The sequence below is a fragment of the Scyliorhinus torazame genome, chromosome 13 (genome assembly GCF_047496885.1).
Source record: "Scyliorhinus torazame isolate Kashiwa2021f chromosome 13, sScyTor2.1, whole genome shotgun sequence".
NCBI classification, from domain to species: domain Eukaryota; kingdom Metazoa; phylum Chordata; class Chondrichthyes; order Carcharhiniformes; family Scyliorhinidae; genus Scyliorhinus; species Scyliorhinus torazame.
This window is the reverse complement of record NC_092719.1, coordinates 185,454,245-185,477,597: the sequence shown is the minus strand read 5'-3', so window position 1 is coordinate 185,477,597 and position 23,353 is coordinate 185,454,245. Positions and strand designations below refer to the sequence as shown.

Genomic DNA, 23,353 nt, shown 5'->3' with positions numbered 1-23,353 from the left:
TGGTTCCCCCCCCCCACAGGTTCCGTGTGCAGAGGGCCCCGCCCTTTTTCCCCTCGTGTGCAAAGCGCGTGACGCGGGCAGAGGGAGAGAGTCAGAGAGAGAAAAAACCGAAAGTCAGCGGTCGTGAGGCTGAGAGGGGGGAGGAAAAAAAAGGAGAGCGCGCAGTGCTGAGACCGTGAGTAGATCAGAAGGGCGAGAGAAAAATAAAGACGAAACCGCGTTACGGCCTTGAGTGCGACACCGTGAAACCTGTCTTTTCCCATCTCTCCCACCCCCTCCCTAGGCTGGCCGGGCTCCCGAGGGTTAAACTCTGGAGAAGTGCTGAGGTAAACAAGTGAATTTCTGACGGCGCATTGCGGCCTGTGCGTCAGGCTGGCGGCTCGAGCCTCCCCCCCCCCCCCCCCCGGCCGCCGCCCGCCTCAAACCATCGATCATCTAACGGGTCTTCAGCCTGGAAAATCTCCCAAGCCGAGGCCGCTTCAACTCACAACGCGGCGGTGTCCCTGGTGGGTGTGGGCGGCGGCTAGGCGCGTGTTTGCCGCTAGGCCCGAAAATACAAGCTGCGTGGTCCGTGTCGAGCCGCCCTCCCCCAGGCCCTCCACCTCCCTCGCGCAGCTTTCTTCTCCGGCCTTAGACTCGGGGCTCTGACTCTGGGGAACCGTCATTTTTACCACTGAATTTTTTTCACAGAGGGTTTTTTTTTTGGAGGGGGGCGCTGCTGCTTCCGTAACCGCCTTTTGGCGCCGCCACGCTTGACATCCGGGGAAGGCCGAGTTGAAACGGGCTGGACCTGTAGGCCCGTGTGCGCCATTCTCCTGGCTTCCAAGTCGACCTCGAGGCCACGTTTCATGCGCCACATGGCTTCGGTTGGCCGTGTGAGCAGATTCATTTTTGGGGAGGGGGGTGAGTTGGGGGAGCGTTAAACGACGGTTCTCTCTTTCTCCTCCCCCCCCCCCCCCCCCCCAAAAAAAAGCGCGTTTTAGCCCAAAACCTGCAGTGAGCTGGGCTTTGGCGGGAAAATGAATTGAGATATTCCGCGTGGGGCGGTGGCCTATACTGGCCACATCTGCTGTCCGCTCTCTTTTGGCCCAGAGCCACCCGTTCTCGGGTGTTTCTGCCGAGAGTGGATAAAGTACTATTTTCTATCTACTTGGCAAATGCGAATTCTTATTATTTGTCGTCTTGCACCCCCCCCCCCCAAAAAAAAACACTTTAGTTATACTTGTGAATGTTGTAATTTATTTGGAGTGGGGTGGAGGGAATAAAAGGTAAGTATGAGTCCATGAATAAATTACATAATTATATTTATCAACTTGTTAAAAGCTCCCATTGTTGGACCTTATAATTGATGCCAATTAATATTAGACCGTGCTCTAATCTGCAGTGGCTGACCATGCTGCTCCTAGAAAATGTTAATACACGTTTTGGGATATTGTTTGTTCTTTATTCATTTTGAGTAATTATTCCAATCCAGGGGGAAAGTAACGGAGATCGTTTTGACCTACCATGTCGGTGTTTTTCAACTGTACTACCAAGCTGCATTTACCTGATCTTGTGATATTCACTAGTTCTTGCTCTTGTGATAATCCTGACTCCACTGACTGGAGTGGTAGTTTAGTGATAATGTTACTGGTATAATATCCAAAGGCTGGAGTTCAGATCCCACCTCGGGAACTAGCGGAATTTAAATTCTGCCACTTTTGCCTGGTCTGCTTCTACACAATGCCAGGCCTGCAGCAGAGTGATTGATATTCAACTGCAATGGCCTGGCAAGCCATTCAACTCAAGGACACTTGGAGATGCAGCAATGGTTGCACCCCAAGAATTAATAAAAATGTAAGGATGCTTAATTTGACCAGAAGAATCTTGGACACCTTGATTAGACTTCTTTCTCTCTTCAAACAAAAGCCGCATTCTAACTGGTCTAGCTTACGTCTTTGCTAAATAGAGCATCACATCTTTGCTTTTATAATTCACTTTGTGAAAAATGGAACTTCTACTTACAGCTACATCTCTCTAAATATGTTATGCACCCATGGGTTGCTGTTTTTTCACCTAGCCTTGCTCTTTAGAGGTGACCGTTGTATCTTTTCCAAAATTTACTACATTCCATGTCTTTGCATTCAACTGTAACTGTCACCCTTGTTTTGGTTTAACTGTTCTTGATGACATTTGAAATAGCACCAGCATAGTGCTTTTAACAGCAAAATATTCCTCTTTCACAGGAGAACTATGGGACACAAAATTGACACTAAACCACGTAAGGAGATATTGGGACAGGTGTTGGTCAGACGTTTTAATGAGCTTCTTGAGGGCAGGGGGGTTCAGGGAAGGAATTCTAGAGCTTTGAGGCTTAGACAGCTGATGGCATGGCTGCCAATAATGGGGTGAAGGAAACCTGGCATGCACAGGAGGCTGCAGTTTGTGCTATCTCAAAGATTGCTGTATTTAAACCTCGCTGTGAAAATAAATGCATATGCAGCCAAAGTTTGAGCTATGTCATATTTGCTGCTTTATTAAATTTGATTATAAATCATTGCCATTGATATATGGATGTTTACTCTTAACCGAAGACCAGTCTTAACAGGTGAGTGATCAGCTTAGTCTCATAGAATTCCTGCAGTGCAGAAGGAGGCCATTCAGCCCATCGAATCTGCGCTGGCCTTCCGAAAGAGCACTACCTAGGCCCACTCCATCCTATCCCCATAACCCCACCTAACCGTTGGACACTTGAGGGGCAATTTTAGCATGGTCAATCCACGTAACCCACACATCTTTGAACATTGGAGGAAAATGGAGCACCCAGTGGAAACCCACGCAGATGAGACACTGCAGTGCTGGCCACTGTGCCACCCGGTCTGATGGGAGTGACGTTTCCAAAGCAAGTCTTGCTGTTAAACTTAGTGCAGCCCCTACAATAAATGTGTCTAAGCAGCCTAATTCCAGAAGAGGAATGTACAAAACCAGTTTTGTTTATTGCTGTTCTGCACAGCCAGGTTGGACGATCTATTTGGGAAGTTAGATGCAATTAAGAGGTATTTAAAGGACCGTGCAGTGGTTAGCACTGCTGCCTCACGGTGCTGAAGTTCCAGTTTCGATCCCAGTCATAGTCCGTGTGCACAACTCTCCCCATGTCTGTGGGTCTCTTTCCCTTTCTTCCCCCCCCCCCCCCCGTAAATTGTCCATGATAAATTTCCCCTTAATTGGGGGGGGGGGGGGGGAGAGAAGAATTGGGCATTAAATATTTTGGGGTGGAATAGGTATTTAACATTTTGCCACTTGTATCAATTTGCCCACCTGCAAATTTGGCTTCAACTTGGGTGCATTTGATGAGCAATTTGCTCAACCAATACTATTAAGTTTCCATTTTGTAACTTGAGTCATTCTCTGTTACTTAGCTCTCGCTTGTAAATGTCTAATTTTAAGATTTCTTGGTCTGGTGCCCACAACTCTGATATTGTTAAGTTAGTAATGAGTATTATACATGCTACAGGATTTCCTGAGATGAGCATTTGTAAAACTGCATTTGGTTTGTACAAGAGGATGGCTTTGTAATATCCTTTCAACTAATCTTAGTTGAATTGGAATTGAGATGTGGAACTGTTTGTCTCAATTAAAGTGATTTATATCAAACTAGTTAAGGGGTAGGCATTTTGCATTTGGGTTGACTTGCGTTGTATGGGTGGATGGCTTATTGCATTTACAAAATCTTGTGCGAATTGAGTCATGGTGTCAAACATTGTTAGAGACTACCTCCTCGCACTCTACCAATTGCCCAAAATGCAGAAAAATACTACATGTCATTGTAGCTATGGATGCCAAGTCTCCAGGAATTAAATATTGATCTCTAGACACAGAAATCTAGAAGTCTAGTAGAGAGATTGAAAACGCCTTTTAAAGCATTTTTTTTGGTTCTAGTCAAACGGGGGGGGGAGAGAGAGAATGACTTAATAGAGTAGGATGGAATTAGAAGTTTTATTGAATAGAAGTTAGATTAATATTGTCAGCTTGAGCACTTCGGAATATGTAACAAATGCAGTACCTAGGAAATTAGTAAACCACCCTTCTCAACATATCTAAGAACTCACCGGTTTACATTTAAAAAATGATATCTGAAATGGGGCAGTATTCCAGGTACAGTTGGATTCTGGGTGGGAGTGTGCTAGAGGGATTAGTTTCAATAGTCTCTCTTATCCTTACGTGCTGCAATATCTTATAGATATATAGAATTTACAATGCAGAAGAAAGCCATTCGGCCCATCGAGTCTGCAACAACCCTTGGAAAGAGCACCCCAAACCTCCACCCTATCCTAGTAACCCCACCTAATCTTTTTGGACGCTAGGCAATTTAGCATGGCCAATCCAGCTAACCTGCACATCTTTGGACTGGGAGGAAACCGGAGCACCCGGAGGAAACCCACACAGATGGGAAGAACGTACAGACTCTGCACAGAAGGTGGCCCGAGCTGGGAATCGAACCTGGGATCCTGGAGCTGTGAAACAACTGTGCTAACCAGTTATCTCAACTATCAGTTACAATTGAGAATCTCAAACATTGAATTTACTGCATCAGTATTTAGTGTACAGTTGCAGTGACTTTGTAATTGTTATTTGGGATTCCGTGAGTGCCATTTTACTCATCAGCAGAGCTTGACTTCTTACGTGTGCACATGATTTTGATATAAAAGCTTTGTTGCAATCATGTTGGATCTTGTGTTCATGGATTTAAATTAAGATCTGACCGTTAACTATTAAGCATATATTTATTTCAAATTTATTTTTATAAGTTTAAAGTGCCCAATTCTTTTCCAATAAACGGGCAATTTTAGCACGGCCAATCCACCTGACCTGTACATCTTTGGGTTGTAAAGGGGGGAACACTACGCCACTTGTGCTGCCCCGTACTTATTTCAAAATTGAATGCTATTTGGGTTGGAGGGGCGAGTAAAAAAACATTATTTTCTACGTAACAATATGCGCATTGAGCTTATGTATGCATGTTTTCAATATTGTAGATTAATGGAAAATTACATTTTGTTTATAGAATGTGAGCTTTAATTGCTGTCGAAGGTGTTGGTCACCTTGAGCACTGCAGTTTGATTTAGGTACACCCATAGAGGGGGGTTTCACAGTGAATCTTGCAGACGGTACACTCCAACTACTTTGCAAGTAACAAATTGGATGCTGGTCAAGCAAGCTCCTTTGGTCTGGATGGTATTAAACTTACAGGAGCTGCACTCATCCAGGCAAGTGTAGAGTATTCCATCACACTACTGAGGTGTTTTGTTGGTAGATAGGATTTGAGACTCGGATGGTGAATTAAATTACTCCTTGCAAAATTCCAGCCCTCTGATCTCCTGAAGCCAGAGTTATTGCTCATCAGGTTGAAGTTCTAATAATTCGTAACTGCCAGGATGTTGATGTTGGGTGTTCGGTAATGATACTGTTGAATGTCATAGGACGATGACCAGACCATCTGGAGATGGTCATTGCCATTCAACTCCTAACTTGTTGGTTGGATCATCAACTTGAAGCTCCTGGCTGGAGATGACTGCAAATGATTCTGCTTTGCCTTTTGCATCTGCATGCTAGACTTTCATCATTAAGCATGGGGATGTTTGTGGAACCTCCTGTTAGTCGTAAATGGCTGATGCGACAGGGCATAAATTTAGAGTACCCGATTCATTTTTTCAATTCCGGGCAATTTAGTGTGGCCAATCCATATAGCTTGCACATTTTTTGGGGGTTATGGGGGCAAAAACCACGCAAACATGGGGAGAATGTGCAAACTCCACACGGACAGTGACCCAGAGCCGGGATCGAACCATGCGATCTTTGACCTGATCTATTAATTGAAAGATCCCACGCCTCTATCTGTAATGTCTATAGTCCTGATCTTGATGGAAGCGCCTGTTTTTTGAGTTCCGGAAGCCTCATTCCATCACGTTGGGTTTGCTGCGCACATTGTGGGGTGAACTATATCACATTGAGCTGCTACAGGATATAAGAATGGCTACTGGACAGCAATGGATACCCATTGATGACACGGCTGACTGCAGCCTTCATAGATAGAACTGAATATTACTTGTTGAAACTATTTTTCAGCATAGTAGCAGTGGTTAGCACAGTTGTTTCACAGTTCCAGAGTCCCAGGTTCGATTCCCGGCTTGGGTCACTGTCAGTGCGGAGTCTGCATGTTCTCCCCGTGTCTGTGGGTTTCTTCCGGGTGCTCCGGTTTCCTCTCATAAGTCCCGAAAGACGTGCTGTTAGGTAATTTGGACATTCTGAAATCTCCCTCTGTGTATCCGAACAGGCGCCGAAGTGTGGCGACTAGGGGCTTTTCACAGTAACTTCATTGTAGTGTTAATGTAAGCCTACTTGTGACAAAGATTATTATTACTATTTGTCTTACAACTCTTGGGATGGCTTAGTTAATTAAGGATAAATTTCCCCTAGTGTCCAAAAAAGTACAGTGGGGATACGGTGGAGGTAAGGTTCTTTTTCCAAGGGCCAGTGGAGACTCGATTTGCCAAATGGCCTGCACTGTGAATGCTATGGTTTTGCCCTAGCCAATCTACTTGGCAGCTCAGGACTTTTCGAGATTCATGGCAGTCTGCTGCATGTTGTGCAACCATACAAGTGCAAAAGTACAGTCCTTGCTGGCTACACAGCGAGAAAGTCAGGAGACAATATACACTGTCCCTTTTCTGCTTGTTTTCATGTGATAACAGTAACCGCAACCCCTTTCACCCATTGCGCTCTTACTGACCATCAGTGTCCACAAGGCCACACAAACAAAACAACACCACAAAATAAACCTTTCAAACTAGATTTAGAAATGAAATCATGCCATTTTGCAGACAGCCAATTTCCCCTTGGCCCAACTCCAGGATGGTGATAGTGCCATGCTATATAATGCTACCCAGGTGAATGCAGAAAGCTGCTGCCTTCCAGTGGAGGAGACTGCAGAAAGCTTACATGGGAGGCAGCAGCCTGGGGTGGCCGGCTGTGGCACAGCTACTGGCAGTGGTAGGGTGAGAGGTCTTGTTCAGTGTTTTTGAGAGGACAGCCGCTCGTTCACCCAGTGTGACATCTCAGCAATGTTAGTAATGTGGGGGACGGATGATTAGATGTCACTCATTGGGTGGCTGCCTCTGCTGCACTTGAACTTTCCATGCATCATCGTCGAGTCTCAGTTGGTGCTTTACTCTTTCCCTACTATTTGCCATTGCCCATGGGAGACCTAATCCTCCAATGATTGTACCTGTCAGTGCTCTTCAAGCTGCCCCATCAAAGACCTCACTCCAGTGAACTGACACCTGCACTGCCCTTAACCCACTGGCTGCAATCCATTTGTGCTCCATGTCTCGTCTATCCCACCACCTAGTTACGTGCAATGTCAGTGCCTGAACTAATGTGTGAAATCATGATTGGGTGCTGCATCTTGACTCCATTCCTTGACTAATTAAAGGAAAAACTGTAATGAAAGGAAAATTGCACAAGTGTAGAGCTGTGTTCGGAGGGAGGAGCATGAAATAGTTGCATGCTTGCGCCATCTGCATTTCTTCTATTGGGGGGAAAATGGGGAGGATTAGGGATGAGGATAGTTATTTCTGTGGTTTCAACCCTGTAACTGGGCTCTGCAATGGGCATCCCAATATTGGCCTGTAGTGGTCCTTAATGGGGATTGGGACATGCAAATATGCACACCTGTGCCATCCTGTCTTAGAAGATAGAATTCCGTGAATGTAGTCTGTGTTTGGCTGTCATGGTTGAAATACCTGACAGTGCACTAAGCCTGAAATATGGTAATTGAAGAGACATGCATTGAAGTTAACCACTCATGGTTCCAATTCTTGTGATACCGTGGCCAGCTTTCTCTAGCATGATTCCTGGCATTGGAGGTTCAACCTGCTCAACCATAAGACCATCACTTCAGCACAGGAATTAATGTGTGAAACTTTTTTGAACTAATGCAAGTGTATTCCTCCAGGAGATCAGACTACACAGCTCCAGGTGTAGGTAGGAAGAAATTCCATTGGTGGAGGGATATGAACCACAGACTAATGTAATTGGTGAAACAAAAGCATTGATGGCATGAGGGAAAGCCATCTCTTGGAGCAAATGGCTACAATCTGGAATGCATTGCCTGAGTATGGTGCTGGGTTAGTTGAAGCTTTCAGAAGGCAATTATCTGAAATGGGAAAGATTTGCAGAAGAATAGTACTGGGTGACTTGCTCTTTCAGTGGACCTGCACAGATACAAGGGACACTCAAAACTTGAATGATTTACAGGCTGGCAGGTAGGTGTAGAAAAGATGTTTCCATTGGCTGGTAAGTCTAAAACCAGAGGACATAGCCTCAGAATAAGGGATATGCCATGTTAAGACTGAGGGAATTTCTTCACTGAGGGTGGTGAATCTTTGGAATTCTCTTGCCCTAGAGAGCTGTAGAAGCTCTAGATTTCAGAAGACTAATGACATTGCAGTAACCATTACTGAGACTACTGCTCAAGATAGTTTTTATTAAGGGCAACATGGTGCATTGGTTAGCACTGCTGCCTCACGGTGCGGAGGTCCAAGGTTCGCTCCGCCTCTGGGTCACTGTCCATGTGGAGTTTGCACATTCTCCCCGTGTACTCCACAATTTTTTTTTTTTAATTCCAGATTTTAATTTAAATAGTAGCAGCTGCCATGGTGTGATATGAACCCAGGCTCCAGTTTTAGCACATGCCATCACTACAAGAGTCTTATTGTCAAGACAGATAGAAAATACTTGTTCAGCATCTTGAAGTTTTCTTTCTCCATTTTCAGTATTTAATGGTGTTTACATATAGAATCCCTAAGTGTAGTAGGAGGCTATTTGGCCCATCCAAGTCTGCACCAACCCTCCTTAGGAGCGCACTATCCAGGTCCACTGCCTCCCACCCCTGTAACCTAACCTGCTCACCTTGGGATACTAAGGGGTAATTGCCCATCTTTGGACTGGGGGAGAAACTCACGCAAACACGGGGAACATCCAAACGTGCTGCCCCTGCAGAAGCTCTTTCATATCTTTCATAATTTACTCTTATGATTTCTCCTTTGATATTTTTCCCCCCCTATTGGATTTGTTTGTCACGTGGACTGAGGAGTTACAGGATTTTGTCCGAGCAGCTTAAACAGATCGTTTCTAGAAGAAAAGAAAATACATAATAGGGCAACACAAGGTAAATCCATAGACAATGTCCTTAGTTAGCATTGTAGAGTTTTAAAGAATGAGAAATTCCTCAATGTTTCACGCCACTTTCTACCACCTTGCCTCTCAAGTCTATTTTGGACACCTCCACCGTCATGCTTTTGTAATTACTTTTATTTAAGTTTATGGCACTAGTTTCAGACCCATATTTCACTCAAAACAAATTCATCATGTTATCATTTTATCTAAAGTACTGTTTTTCAAACTCTTTCCCCCGGGGCCCATTTTTGCCAGCTGGCTGATATTCTCGACACATGTAGTGGCTGCTTTTAATGTAAAAGGGTAGCCTGCTTTCTCCTCACCATCTCCCTTTAATCTGGTTCAAAGGAGGTGAGGGCAATGCACATCAGGTGTAGACTTCAGCCAGTTCCTTTGTGCTGTCTTTATCTTTATGAAAATGGAAAATCTAACCCCTTGTAGCTCGCCGTGAAGGGGAATAGCAAAAGAAATGCCTGTTTACTGGAGACTACAGGGAGATACTACTACAGAATGCTTAAACATTTAAAAAAATAATTTTATGTAATTTTATTTGACAATTCTTCACAAATCTCACAAACCCAGCAAGGTCCAAAAATGCTTCTATAAACCAGGGTGGGCAAAGCTTCGGGACATGACACTCTCCCCCGTCCATCTCCAGTGTGCCGCCATCCAGATGCCAAGGGAGCGAATCAGTACCCCTCAGCCAGTCTCTCGATGCCTGGCTGTGTGGCGTCTTGCCCACCCTCAAAGGCCAACTTTCATTTTTAGTGCTGCTTTCTTCTGAAGGAACAGCCTTCTGTTAACCTAGCTTTTCCTCTGGTGGGCTGGCAGAGAACAGTGGAGTAGCCGACGCACAGCACGACAGTCTGCGTGGCTGAACACAGTAGTGATTTTGTAGCAACCGGGACATTTGACATCCATGAAGTAAGAGTTGGGACTTTGCACCAGACGCTTCTTGTGTTTCCGCTTCTCCTCGGGAGACGGGTGCAATAAATCTTTAGCCAGGGGCATCTTTCGCGTGGAAAAGCCTACTACAGAATGCTGACAGTCTCATGGGGCTTTACTAATAATCTTAATTATTGTCACAAGTAGGCTTAGATTAACACTGCAATGAAGTTATTGTGAAAATCCTCTAGTCGCCACACTCCAGCGCCTGTCCAGGTAGAGGGAGAATTCAATGTCCAATTCACCATCTAGCACGTCTTTGTTTTGTTGGAGAAAACCAGAGCACCTGGAGGAAACCCACGGAGACACTGGGGGAGCATGCAGACTCTGCACAGACAAGTGACCCAAGCAGGAATTGAATCTGGGACCTTGCTAAGAAGCAGCAGTGCTAACTTGTGCCACCGTGCTGCCCTTTTGTGTTTATAATGTGGTGTCATGGGTCAGCTTCAGCAGCGTAGCATTTTAATTTGGAGCTTACTATGTTAATAACTAACTATGGAGTCTCAACATCAAAAGGAATTTTTCACCCACCACTTTGAAAAACCACTGCCTAGAGGTTCCTTTTACAATGAGGCAATTAATTAACCCTGTCTCATTTACACATTGCCAGTTTTAAAATAGTCTTCCCTGGTTGCTTCCCCTTAAGTGGTGCTAGCCACTCGAGATAGGCTAGATGCATGAGCAAGGTTTAATTTAACAGCATGTTGGCATTGACTGGATATAATTGTTTGCCATGCAGGCCTCATGTCGATGTTTTTTGCTGCCATTTAATCAAATGTAGGTTTAATTGCATTCACCCAGCTCTCTTTTTCAGGGGGGAGCTGTCCGATTGTATTAATTCTTTTCGTCAATTTTTGTTTTCCTTTCTCCCTTGGCAATTAGTATTGCTGGGGGCAGTTCCAAATGTGCTAGTAACCAACTGGTGGGTCAGCTATGGTATCCTTTGTTCATTTGAGCTAAGGCTTTCTGGCTAGGAATATGTAACTAAATATATCCTCAATGGCTTGGGTTCTGTGATCAGTGGTGAACTGACAGCACTTATCATTCATTACCCATGTGCTTGTCCCCAGACCAATAAACTGCAACTTGTAATTAGAAAGCTGAAACAGCGAGGCTCCCTGCTGGAACATGTGAACTATGTAAGCAATAGTGTGTCTGGGAATATGAAATTATATCTAATTGTTTAAAAATCACCCAGAATAATTAAACTGAAGTTGTTTGGCAGTAATCAAGACTTGATCCAATCCAAGTTCAGTTATAAAAGCAAATTACCGTGGCTGCTGGAATCTGAAACAAAAAGTGAAAATACTGGACAATCTCAGCAGGCCTGACAGCATCAGTGGCAAGCAAAGGGAGCTAACTTTTCCAGTCTGGATAACTTTGTCATTTGTCAAAGCTCAGTTATACTTGAATTCAAGTATTTATTGTTTTAAGTGATGCAACTTCATGTTCTTAGTCTTTCGATGGCAAGTCTCTTGGGTGAGATATTGGTATAGTGCAGTTTTGGTTTTCTAAGTGCAAAACAATTTGAACTGCAGTTTCTTGACTTCTACGTTTCTGTTCATGTGTGGATGTTCTCTAATGGTAAGAGCACTGCCTCACTGTTTGGGCCAATCTTTTTCAAATTTTTATTTATGTACCGTGGCACTGGCGGAGGTTTTTCTAGGTAACTGTTGAGCATAGGACAAGCTGAATCATTGAACCTAATTTCAATATAACCCTACCCAAGTTCAGCTGAAATTGGTACATTCAGCAGAGTGTCCAAATGGACTAATTGCAGACAATAAGTTTTTATAACTGCAATGTGGATATCTGGAAAAATGGAAATATCAAATTCAGCTGCTGGAAGTGCGATTTTATCACTTATGCGGCAACTACTGCGTGTTTGTGTTTATATGTTTGCATTTGAAGATTTCCTTCATTTTTAAACGGCAACAAATCACAGTAGTAACAGGACTGGGCCAAATCAAACAACAATGGAAAAATATTCATTTCAAAGAATCAAACAATTGGTTAAAGTTGAGCAATATTGGGGGAAATCAATAGTTGCAAATATTTTAATGCCTTATCTGCTGGCTTAGGAACTGTATGGAAAACAAAGTTGAAAATTCTAAGACGACAAAATTAAATCTAATGCAACATAATTTATTTCTGAAATGCTTGCAAGTATGTTGAATTGAAAGTTGCAGGGCATGAGATGCTCAATCTGGATTTCATTAAGGTTTTCAAAATCATCACACTCCACTGAAGTCCCAGATTCAAGGCTACAGATCCCAGCATGCCCTTGTGTCTACATCTTGTATTTTAATTTGATGATTGGTACTACTTGTGTCAACCTATTGGTTTTGGGCTCTCCTATACATCAAAAATATTGTGCAAATAAAAATTTCCACAACTGTCAGACTTTTCCCCAGGGTGGAAATGGCTGTCAAGAGGGGACATAATTTTAAGGTGATTGGAGGAGAGTATAGGGGAAGATGTCAAAGGTAGGTTCTTTACACAGTGGTGGGTGTGTGGAATGCACTGCCACCACTTGGTGGTGGAGTCAGAGTCATTAGGGACATTTAAGCAACTCTTAGGCAGGCACATGGACAGCAGTAAATTGAAGGTTGGGTTGATCTTAGATTAAGATAAATGGTCGGCACAACATCGTGGGCTGAAGGGCCTGTGCTGTACTGTTCTGTTCTATGTTTCTTTTTAGCAGTGATTGCTAAGTTTTTTGTATTGTACGGGTGAATCATTGCATGGATGAATCCGTGCAAACAGACCAGGAGCTAATGCCTCCATAGTATGTGGTAACTGGTGAAGAATGCATCCTACCAGTTGCATATTGGCTGCATCCAGTCTACCCACTGGTGCTGGCCAAACTCTGCACGCCCAAGAAAGGAGGAGTTCAAAGTGCAGTGATATGAAAATATTGGTAATATGTGTCTCTTTGACCTAAATGTTGAACAAATGAGAAAAGGCGCAGATTAATCTTATTATACCGTGGCTGGATTTTGCTGTGAATACCATTTACAACAAGTTGCTTATGCATTCAGTGGGTGGCATTACTGTTGCATTTCTCGATAATCTGTAGGTACTTTTAAAAAGAACTATTGTGAAGTTGTATCTTAGGACAATATTTCTTAAGATTGATTTAGTTGGCATTGAACAATTTCTAGTCCCAAGAATGCAAACATGATCTATCCTCAAGCTGCCAAGTAGAGATATAAAACTTTTTAAAGAAAATAAAGCATGATTTTGACGAAGTGTCCTATTTTCTCCCCCCTTTTAGACTGAATATACTTCACCATGAGCAACCAGGAGTGCTTTGCATGTGGGTATACTGGGCATTGGGCACGTGACTGCCCAAGTGCTGGTGGCCGCAGTCGGATTAGAGGTCGTGGCAGAGGAAGTTTCACTGCTTCAAGAGGTAACATAAGGATTTGCTTTTAGTCTTGGCAGAGAAGCTTGGAGCAATACTAGCGAGCCTATTAAACCAGAAGATCAAAAGTGTTCTAGGATGTCCCGAGTTCTTCCTCGCAGCTCATACATAAGGAGTCTTGTTTGGAATCCCAAATTAGCTGGTCCATAATCTCAACTTGAATATAGCCCTAGTTTTGTCAGTGTAATTGAATAATCATTCCTATTTTTAAGCATGAATCGGTGGAGTCTGAAATAAAATAAGCCTGCTGATTTCAGACATATATTTTGATATTGGATTTGATAGTTCTGATCTAATTTAACTAATTGAAGGATGTGGTTTTACTTTTCATAACTAAATGTGTTACAGCCCATTTCTATAGAAATTACTTTGTAATTTGAAGTTAAAAGTTTTCCTTTGTCAAATAATGGGTTACATGCTGTGAAAATATTTGAGGATTTTGAAGTGTGAAAACCCCTTGAGCATGTTGTTAACTAGTCAAATCCATAACCCATCTTTCCTGAAACTCCATGGTCGAATCCCTTCCATTGGGTTTCCACATCTGCCCAAGTTACCAGATGGCTCTTGTACAATTTATGACTGACATATCTATCCTCTATCCTTCTCAATGGTGACCACTCCACTGATATCCACCTGTGAGGGACTACATGCTCTTGATTTTAGTTATTCTCATGGTAGGCAGGGAATCACCTGTAATGCCCCTCTACTTGTTGCTACATGGTTCCCTCTGATGTCTCCTTCGAATCTGTCCTAGGTCTGCTTCTATTTCCCACCTACATGCTGTCCCTTGGTGACATCCACAAACATGACTTCAGTGAGTGCACTGACAACACCCAGTCCAAAGATGTATAGGTTAAGTGGATTGGCAATGCTAAATAGCCCCTTTGTGGCCTCAAGTTGGGTACTCTTTCAAAGGGCCTGTGCAGACTTGATGGGCTGAATGGTCTCCTGCACTGATTCTATCTCCCCATCACCTCTGCGTAATCTCTAAAAGTGCTGCTTATCTGACATCCAGTGTGGATGAGCAACAGTTCATCCATTTAAATATTAGGATGACTGAAGCCATTGCCTTCTGTCCTTACCACTGACTGCTCCCTAGTCACTGATGGCATCCCTCTCCCTGGCGCAGTCTGAGGTTGGTTGTTTATTCAGACTTGGCTGTCCTAATTTGAGCTCAGATTCAGCCATGGAATTCCACGAAAGATGGGCATGGCTTTGTGTAGGTGTGCTTGCAGTCGAGTAACAGTCATCGAAGTGACAAATCTGCCCTTTCATACTATTAATGTGACTGGGGGGGGGGGGTAAATCCTCAAGAGAAATCTTGTGTCACTCCGTTTTTAATGGCAGACGAAGTTCATAATCACTGCTGAATAATTTCAATGTCCTAAAAAAGTGCAATGCAAAATGTTTCCGTTTATGAAATTCACATATTTTTAAAATTACTTATTGATATTTCAGCTTTTTACCATAATCACATGTATATATTTCACACGCATTTTAATTAAAAGTTAAAATTCAATGTCATTGGCTACTTTACCTTCATGCCATACATCTGGAAATCCCCTTCGTTTAGTGCCAGATTCGAACTGACATCGGGAAAGGGGAAATCCATACCATCGATCATTCCATCTTTTGTGGGCAGCTTTCTTCCAGGGCACTGGCAAGTGACATTGTTTCTCCACTAGCCAGTATTTTTTTCTGATTCTGCTATGACTAACCTACATTTGAAAATAAACTACTCCTGGCCCACGCCCTGCAAGAGTACAAAGTCGCAAATAGTGAGGTTGTCTCGGTGATGGTGTTTTCCCAATTAAATGGACCCATAACATGGGCAGGCTCTGTCAAATTATTTGGTAACTTGTCATCTCTCCTGTGGCAAAAGCCATCAAATGTTTGGTGTCTCTTTTTTTATGATGGCATCAGTAATCCAAGTGGAGTTTGACCACTCTGGATCTAACTGTATTAAAAATAAATAAATATTGCATTAAGGCTGCAAGTGGAAAGTTTTTCTCCCCCCTTGGATGTCAAAGTATGCCCAAGATGGATAAACCTCAGGTGGAAAGGGAAGTTCCTTCCATTGTCCTGCAGCTTCAAATTATCATCTGAATTAGTATGGGTATCTTTCATGGAAAGCATGGTAACTCTTTCAGTTACATAATTTTTAGTACTTTTTGACAAGTAATGCTCACCAAACACTTGATTGAGACCATGCCTACCAATGGCAAACAAATACTCATTCCCTCTGAGCTAAATTTAGACGCATTCACTGGAAATAAATAGTTCCACTAGTGATCATGGTCTCCACATAACGGCAATCAAGTATTGGGGCATATCCCATGACACAGGTGCATGTTTCAACAAAATGGAGCTAACTTGTGTGGGTAAAGAAATTAGAATTGCACATGTACACAATATTAGAAAACTTTAAATTCTATTCTGATGCAGTAGCCTACATTTTGTATTCAGTATTGTTTTCAGCGTTTGTCATTCTCTAAATAGAATTAGAGGATTCCAAGTGATAATTAAATATCTGCTACACATGCTCCTGTTATCTCATGCATTTTTTTCATTACTTGCTGATTAACTCATTTTAAATCTATATACTCCCATTTTCAGATATCTGCTATCGCTGTGGTGAATCGGGCCACCTTGCAAAGGATTGTGAGCTCCAGGAAGATGGTAAATATACAAACATTTTTGGTGGTGGTGGGCCAAAATAATTTGTTGCAACAAAAGTAATTGTTATGCTGTCACATTTCAGCCTGCTACAACTGTGGCAAGGGTGGCCACATTGCCAAAGATTGCAAGGAGCCAAAGAAGGAGAGGGAGCAATGCTGCTATAACTGTGGCAGACCTGGACATCTGGCCCGTGACTGTGATCATGCTGATGAGCAGAAATGTTATTCATGTGGAGAATTTGGGCATATTCAAAAGGATTGCACCAAAGTCAAGTGCTATAGGTATGAAGCAGGTGGCCAATTTTGATGAATTTTAATCCTGGCTGGTGTGTTGTAGATTAATCTGCTAATCATCTAATAATAAATATCTTCTGAAAATAAGCAACATTTCGCTTGGACTGTGAATGTCTGCTGGAAGAATAACTTTACACAATCCAAACACACACTGGACATTCATACTTTGAATACTTTATTTGTGCAACTGTCCATTTGCTGCCTTGGTTTTAAAAACATCACTACTGTGTAGATAAAAGTAGTGAAGCATTCATGAAAGTGCAGGGTATATAAAAATTCATGTCGTCAATGGGATGTTAGAAAAGCATTTAGACTTGTGAAATCAGTGATGTTGGGCAGTAATATTTTTGTGACGATAGTTTTCTGCACACCTTGCCCCTTTGTCTAATGTCAATATTGGCTCTACCCGTTGGCTAATGCCAGTATTGACTCTACTAGGCTAAAAGGGAGTGCCTTCCTGAGGTTTGCCCATATGGCCATCCCATTAAATGAGCCGTTCTCTGGTTATTCCAAAAACCAGGCATTACAGCTGAGCCCAAGTCTACATGAGTGCATACAAGATGGGGGCTGTTACTGAGTTATGTCCTCTTTTCTCTCGTTTCTCCTCACCCCAGTCACTTTGAAGATAAATATTGTTATCTGCCATGAGGGCTTTAGGCGCTCGGTCATTGAATATGCATTAGGGTTTATGGATGTGGGACAAGTGGTGGAGTCGGGTAGAAGACCATAATCTTTCTGAATGGCAGAGCACACTTGAGTGGCTGTATGTCGTCGTCCTCCTATTACTTGTGTTCTTGATGCCATTGCTTCAAGTGTTATCCTGGCTGAGTGGACCAGGTCTGAAATCTTCTGGTCTTGTATGGCCCAACCACTTCGCAAAGCCAACCGAGTCTGATGTGAGCCTTTCGTGGAATGCCAACTGTAAATGTAATCTTCGGGGGAGGTTTCTGAGCCAGTTGTGGAGCTTGCCTGTCAAACCTAAGGCTCCAGCACCAAATTGCCGTCAAGGAAGCATTAGCTGGTCACTGTTTCAAATTTTTAATTTGAAAAATGCTGAATAAATTGGTACATCTGGCAAACCAAAGGAAATTAAACGACTAAAATTCCAGTACATTGGCATATCACGGAGGTACTGTATGCTTGCTACACCAGTACATTTCAGGGCTACCGACTATGCATTACTAAAATATTACATAAGTAACTGAAATGAGATCAGCTGATCTTCAAATTTGATCGTGTGGTAATGTATGAGATTTGAAGGATAAATAACCATTGGTTAGCATGTCAACCATATACAAACTGCATCTTTGTCAAACCTGAAAAGAAATGGAGGTTATCATCTAGTACTTGTCATGAGTTTAGCTCCGCTAAAACAAAAACTAGGTGTTCAATGTATCTATTGAAGTTTTGTCTGCACACATTTAGAATGGAAAATGCTTAAATAAACTTGTCGTATTGGAATTCTTTTCATGTCAGTAGTGTTGTTACATCTTAATTTTGACTTGTAGCTCCTTGGCTTTTACTAGACAAACACCTAGACTTTTGCTCCCAAATTACTGTTTTGCATTTGAGTATACATGTACTAAAATCTCTTTAAAAAGACAAGATTTTAAAAATTGGGACTGAATTGCATTATTTCTTAAGGTTTGAAATTGTTTAGGTTCTGTGCATCAAAATAATTGAGAAATTTAATCTGGGATTTGAATTTGTTTTTAGTTATTATACACATTGGAATTTAATGACAATGATTAGAAATCTCTATCCTGACACAGGTAACATTGGACATGATCATTAATAGGTCAAAAGAATTTGGGAGCTTTCTAACATGGAAATGTGGAACTAGCTGCCATATTTCCTTTTAAAGGGAGGCTTTGTGCACAAGGGAAAATGGAATATAGGAGGCAGGGTGGAAGGAAAGGATTGTGTATGATGTAAACATTGAAGGAAACCAGTTGGGGGTCTCACAATTTCTTGTGGCCTACCCAATATCGTGCTTCTCCCTCTACATACCTGCCAAACCAGCCATGCCACTTCCTGGCCTAAAACAAACCACCTTTGATTTCCGTGAAGGTGACACTGGTGCAAAAAAGGTTCATTTACAGAAGGAGGAATTGTAGCCAATAAACTATAACTTTCATTGCACAGCGGATTCCTAGAAATTTTTAACATTTGTGACGCGATCTGCGGACTATTGGCCAGACCAGCATTTGTTGCCTATTACTAATTGCCCTTGAGAAGGTGGTAATGAGCTGCCTTCTTGAACTGCTGCAGTCCATGTGTTGTAGGAACAACCACCGTGCCGTTACGGAATGAGTTCTGGGCTTTTGACCCAGCGACAGTAACAGAAGAGTAATCTAGTTCCCAAGTCAGGATGGTGTATGACTTGGAGGGGAATTTGCAAGTCGTGTTCCCATGCATCTGCTGCCCTCATCCTTCTAGGTGATGGAGGACACTGGTTTGAAGGGTGTCATCGAAGGAACCTTGGTGAGTTGCTGCAGTGCATGTTGTAGATGGTATACACTGTCGGTGATGGTGGTCAATGGTAATTCCAGGATGTTGACCCTCCCAAAGTGGGGGGTTCAGCATGGTAATGTCTTCGAATGATGGTTAAATTCTCTCCTTGAAGATCATCATTGTCTGACACTTGTGGCACAAATGTTACCTGTTACATATCAGCCCAGACTTGAAAGATTGTCCAAGCCTTGCTGCATATGGACACTGCTTCAGCCATGAAAGAAAGCTGTTGTACCAGTTCCCTGTTCTTCCTCCCACAGCCCTGAAATTTTTTCCAGCCATTGTTATCAAGTCCGTTTCACCACACCTTTTCAGGCAGTGTTTTCCAGGTCATCTAAACTCGCTGCGTAGTTTTCCCCTTATGAAATCTGATTCTTTTTGCCAACTACTTTAGTTTGTGTTCTCTGATTACTGACCATTCTTGATCTTGAAAACCTCTTATCAACCCTACTCAACCACAATCTCTCCACATCACACGCATAACTGAAACCTTTTGGCTCTGGTGGCATTCCAATAGATGATCTTTGCACCTCCTTGGGCCCTGGCATTCATGTTAAAATGCAGTGCTCAGAATTGACCACAATATTCCAGCTGGTGCCTAACCGGTGTTTAATTAAGTTTGTAAAGCTGATGTGCTATTTAGCCTTTTTAAATAGCCATCTCAACGTCCTGCCATCTCATCTAAAGGTTTATGTATGTACACCTCCCAGGTATGTTTCCACGCTGCTTGATTTATTTTATGCCACCAAAATGAATCCCTTGCGCACGTCAAATTTCATCTCCTGTCTGCCCAATTCTTTGGATTTTTAAACAAATATTTTAAAAGATGGGATTAATTAATGACCTCTGTGAAGGAGACCCGAGATAAGTGTTCAAAATATTGCATTTAGTTTTGAGGGAGAGAAGAGTGGGGCTAAGACTAGTATTTTAAACTTCAGGGCAAATACAAGGGCATGAAAATTGAGCGAATGAAGTGAACTGGCAATTTGGGTGTTCATCAGTCGAGATGCAGTGGCATGTAAAAAGGGCTATTTCAGAATATACAATAGATAAATTCCAACGAGGAGAGAAACAGTCAAGGGGAGGATCCACCATAAGTAACATCCCTGAAATAGTTGTAAATCAGATTTGCGATGTGCAGGTGAACCACATTCTGAGCCCAAATGTAAATCGTTGTTAACATAATTAATGCATTCTGAATTGTATCACATCTAATGTTAACCAATTTAAGATCGTCAGTGAGGCTCGCAATATATTCGGAAGCAAGGATCTGTCCTTTGCAGGCAAAAGGGGTCATGCCCAAGTATTCCATTTATTTGTTTGAATGAAACAAAAGTGGGGGAGCAATAGTTCCCAGATGCATTCTCCATGGTAACACTGATCAATCAAAAGTTGACTTGCCAGCTTCTCTCTCTTTCCCATGCAATACAAATTGTTGCTCCCTTTGAACTTCTACATTCTATCCTGAAGTTGGTTTAGCCCAGTGGGCTAGACAGCTGGTTTGTGATGCAGAACAAGGCAAGCAGCGTGGATTCAATTCCCTTACCAGCTGAACAGGTGCTGGAATATGGCGACTAGGGGCTTTTAAAACTCCATTGCAGTGTTAATGTAGGCCTACTTGTGACAATGATTATGTATTTAAGAGGGCAAGGCAAAAGCTTTTGACAGCATATCTATTTTTTGCAGAAAAACATTTTGCAGTAATTCTTGTAGTTGACTTTGCTAACTTGATTGTGAGTGGAGAATTAATGGTGCTGTGTTTTCCCCAGATTTATATGCTAGCTACTGGGTTGGGGGTGGGTAGCAGAGAAAGTTTCTTGTATTCCTGTTTATCCTAGGCAGCCACTCTTATTGAGTGACTGTCATTTGCTATTACCACAAGTGTCAGTTATAACGGTGATGTTTAAACTAAGTGCGCTAACAGTTTTGGGCAGCTCAAGTAGCTGTTAACATGTTGAAAGTGCAATTACTTGTTGCGTTCTTTGAGCTTCCCAATGTTTGCTGAGATTAGAGATGCATTTACACTATATGCTGGTAGTAGTGAAGATGAAAAGGCGGCTTTACACTTCTACCTAGATTGAAAAACATCCACCTCATAATTAATCGCGAATAATGGAATCACCCGACTATGGGATGGAGCTCTGAATGCCGAAGCTGTTACTTAAACAAGTTGCATTTTAGTATCTGAAGATTTAAAACTATTCCTGATGCACTAGCCATCACAGATAGTGAGTAAACAGCATCGCTACCATGCCCACTATAATCGGGCACTGGATGGACCGAGCATGATGCTTTCTGTTTCTTGCTATGGACTTTTGTGTATTTACTTCTAATAATGAATTTAAACTGAGTGTTTATTTTCAGTTTGCATATTGGAGCTTAAGCGTCAAAATTATCTTGTTTAAATTACAGGTGTGGTGAAACTGGTCATGTTGCCATCAATTGCAGCAAGGCAAGTGAAGTGAACTGCTACCGCTGTGGTGAAGCTGGACATCTTGCACGGGAATGCACGATCGAGGCTACAGCTTAAATCTTTCTTTGTCGCCCCTCCTTTTTCTGATTGATGGTTGTATTATTTCCTCTGAATCCTCTTCACTGGCCAACGATTGGCAGATAGAGGCTAGTCCCAGGCCAAGTGAGCTTTACGTGAAAATGTAAAAGGAGGGGAAAGGGGTGGAAATTGACTTTCTGCATTTAACTACAAATGTTTATGTTTAGTTTGGTAGAGGTGTTATGTATAATGCTTTGTAAAAGAACCCCCTTTCCATGCCACTGGTGTATAGGGATTAATGAGTGGTAAGCGATGAGCCCAATAAGTGACACTTTGGGTTCTGGAAGTGATTCTGAGAGGAAACCAAACCTGGAAGTGTCTTTGAAAACTTCCGCATGTGATTTCTTGAAATGTTGGCTTTGAATTGTTTGATCTTGGGAGCAGTTCATCACATAAACCAACATCTGTATCGGGGCCCTATGTACAGTAAACAGCAAAGTGGGAGTAAACAGAGAAGCAAAGACCAAACCTGTCTGCAGCTGAAAAGTACAGTTTTCTTTTTTTAAAAGCATCATAGGAGTAACCAACTTGCAGTAGCTGAAACCAGACTCCGTGTTGGAGATACAGATGTTCAAGCAGAGGTTTGAATAAATTTTTGAATGTAGTTTAGCAGCTATTATACCCATTATGAAATACCACAACACACACAGCAAACAGGATTGGAACTACACAGCAGCTGAATGTGTTTTCACAGAAATCAAGATGTTATTTTTGTATAATACAATTAGACTACTGTAAAGAATCATTTGCTTGAAATCAGTTTTTTAAGACAGAAGGTAAAAGCAACTGAAGTCTTAGAACTATAGAAATGTAATTTTAAACTATCAATAAAGCTGGAGGAGGAAGGGGAAAGCTTGTCTGACTGATCTTTGATTATTGCAGAGTATTCAGTGTACAACTTGCATAGCTGTTTTGTATTTAATTTTGAGGAAAAGAGTATAAACCTGGTTTGAGTACTTTGCACTCGAGGTAAGTCCAAAGCATGTGCTGTTTAAAATGAGAATTCTAACTGGCATTAGACAGCTCTGCTGGGTTTAGATTGATTTTAGCTGCTTTGTTGCTTCATAAGGATTTAGAAGTAGATTGAATTGTTTCCTGTTGACGTGTGGGTCTTTATTGTGCCCTCTAAAGAAGTTGGGAAATAATATTTTGTGGGTTGGGGGGGGTGGGGAGGAGATATACCCAAGGAGAATTGCTTTTTGGTACTTTCTGCCCTAGGAAGTGGAGACTACATAACTTGGTTAAATGAGGTGATACAAAATTGGGTCAACAGTGAATCGAGAGAGAATCAGAAATTGAGATTTTTTAAAATGAAAACAGAATTTTCTTCGCATGTTAAGGGAACTGGTAGCTTCATGATTCAGCCTGGCGGTCTCAACCCTATAATACTAATTCACCCAATTCTCCAAACTAATTGGATAATTCTTTTGACTGTCCATGTGTAATTTCTACTTTCATCCCAACAGTTGATGGATTGTAGATTTCATGCCAAAAATTAACAGTGGAAAGTATGTGTAGTAATTGACTAGACCAGCAAAAACTGCTTGAGATACAAAATTGGAAGTAGCAAAAGAACAAAAATATTTGTATCAAGGGTGTTGAACTCTGACCCAAAGAGTTACATTTCTTTGTATGAAAGTATGGTGGGCTGAACGATTTATGGAAATAAGAGCTAGATATTCCAGATATAAGAACTTTAGGTTCTGTGTGCATTACAAAAGCTATTGA

General features: G+C 42.1%; 1 protein-coding gene and 1 pseudogene across 3 annotated transcripts; one reads left to right on the top strand and one right to left on the bottom strand.

Moving 5' to 3' along the window:
* The first annotated feature begins 7 nt into the window (after positions 1 to 7).
* On the top strand, positions 8 to 22,477 carry cnbpb (CCHC-type zinc finger, nucleic acid binding protein b). Of its 3 annotated transcripts, none has more exons than XM_072472565.1 (5): positions 8 to 175; positions 13,439 to 13,576; positions 16,205 to 16,267; positions 16,350 to 16,548; positions 21,487 to 22,477. In XM_072472565.1, the coding sequence occupies exons 2-5, from the start codon at positions 13,456 to 13,458 to the stop codon at positions 21,602 to 21,604; spliced, it is 501 nt and encodes a 166-aa protein (XP_072328666.1). In that variant the 5' UTR covers positions 8 to 175; positions 13,439 to 13,455; the 3' UTR covers positions 21,605 to 22,477. The 3 variants fall into 3 exon arrangements, with proteins under 3 accessions (XP_072328666.1, XP_072328667.1, XP_072328668.1); XM_072472566.1 differs by lacking the exon at positions 8 to 175 and adding an exon at positions 182 to 326; XM_072472567.1 differs by lacking the exon at positions 8 to 175 and adding an exon at positions 488 to 506.
* LOC140388426 (small ribosomal subunit protein eS27-like) lies at positions 9,867 to 10,227 on the bottom strand (annotated as a pseudogene).
* Positions 22,478 to 23,353: the final 876 nt, after the last annotated feature.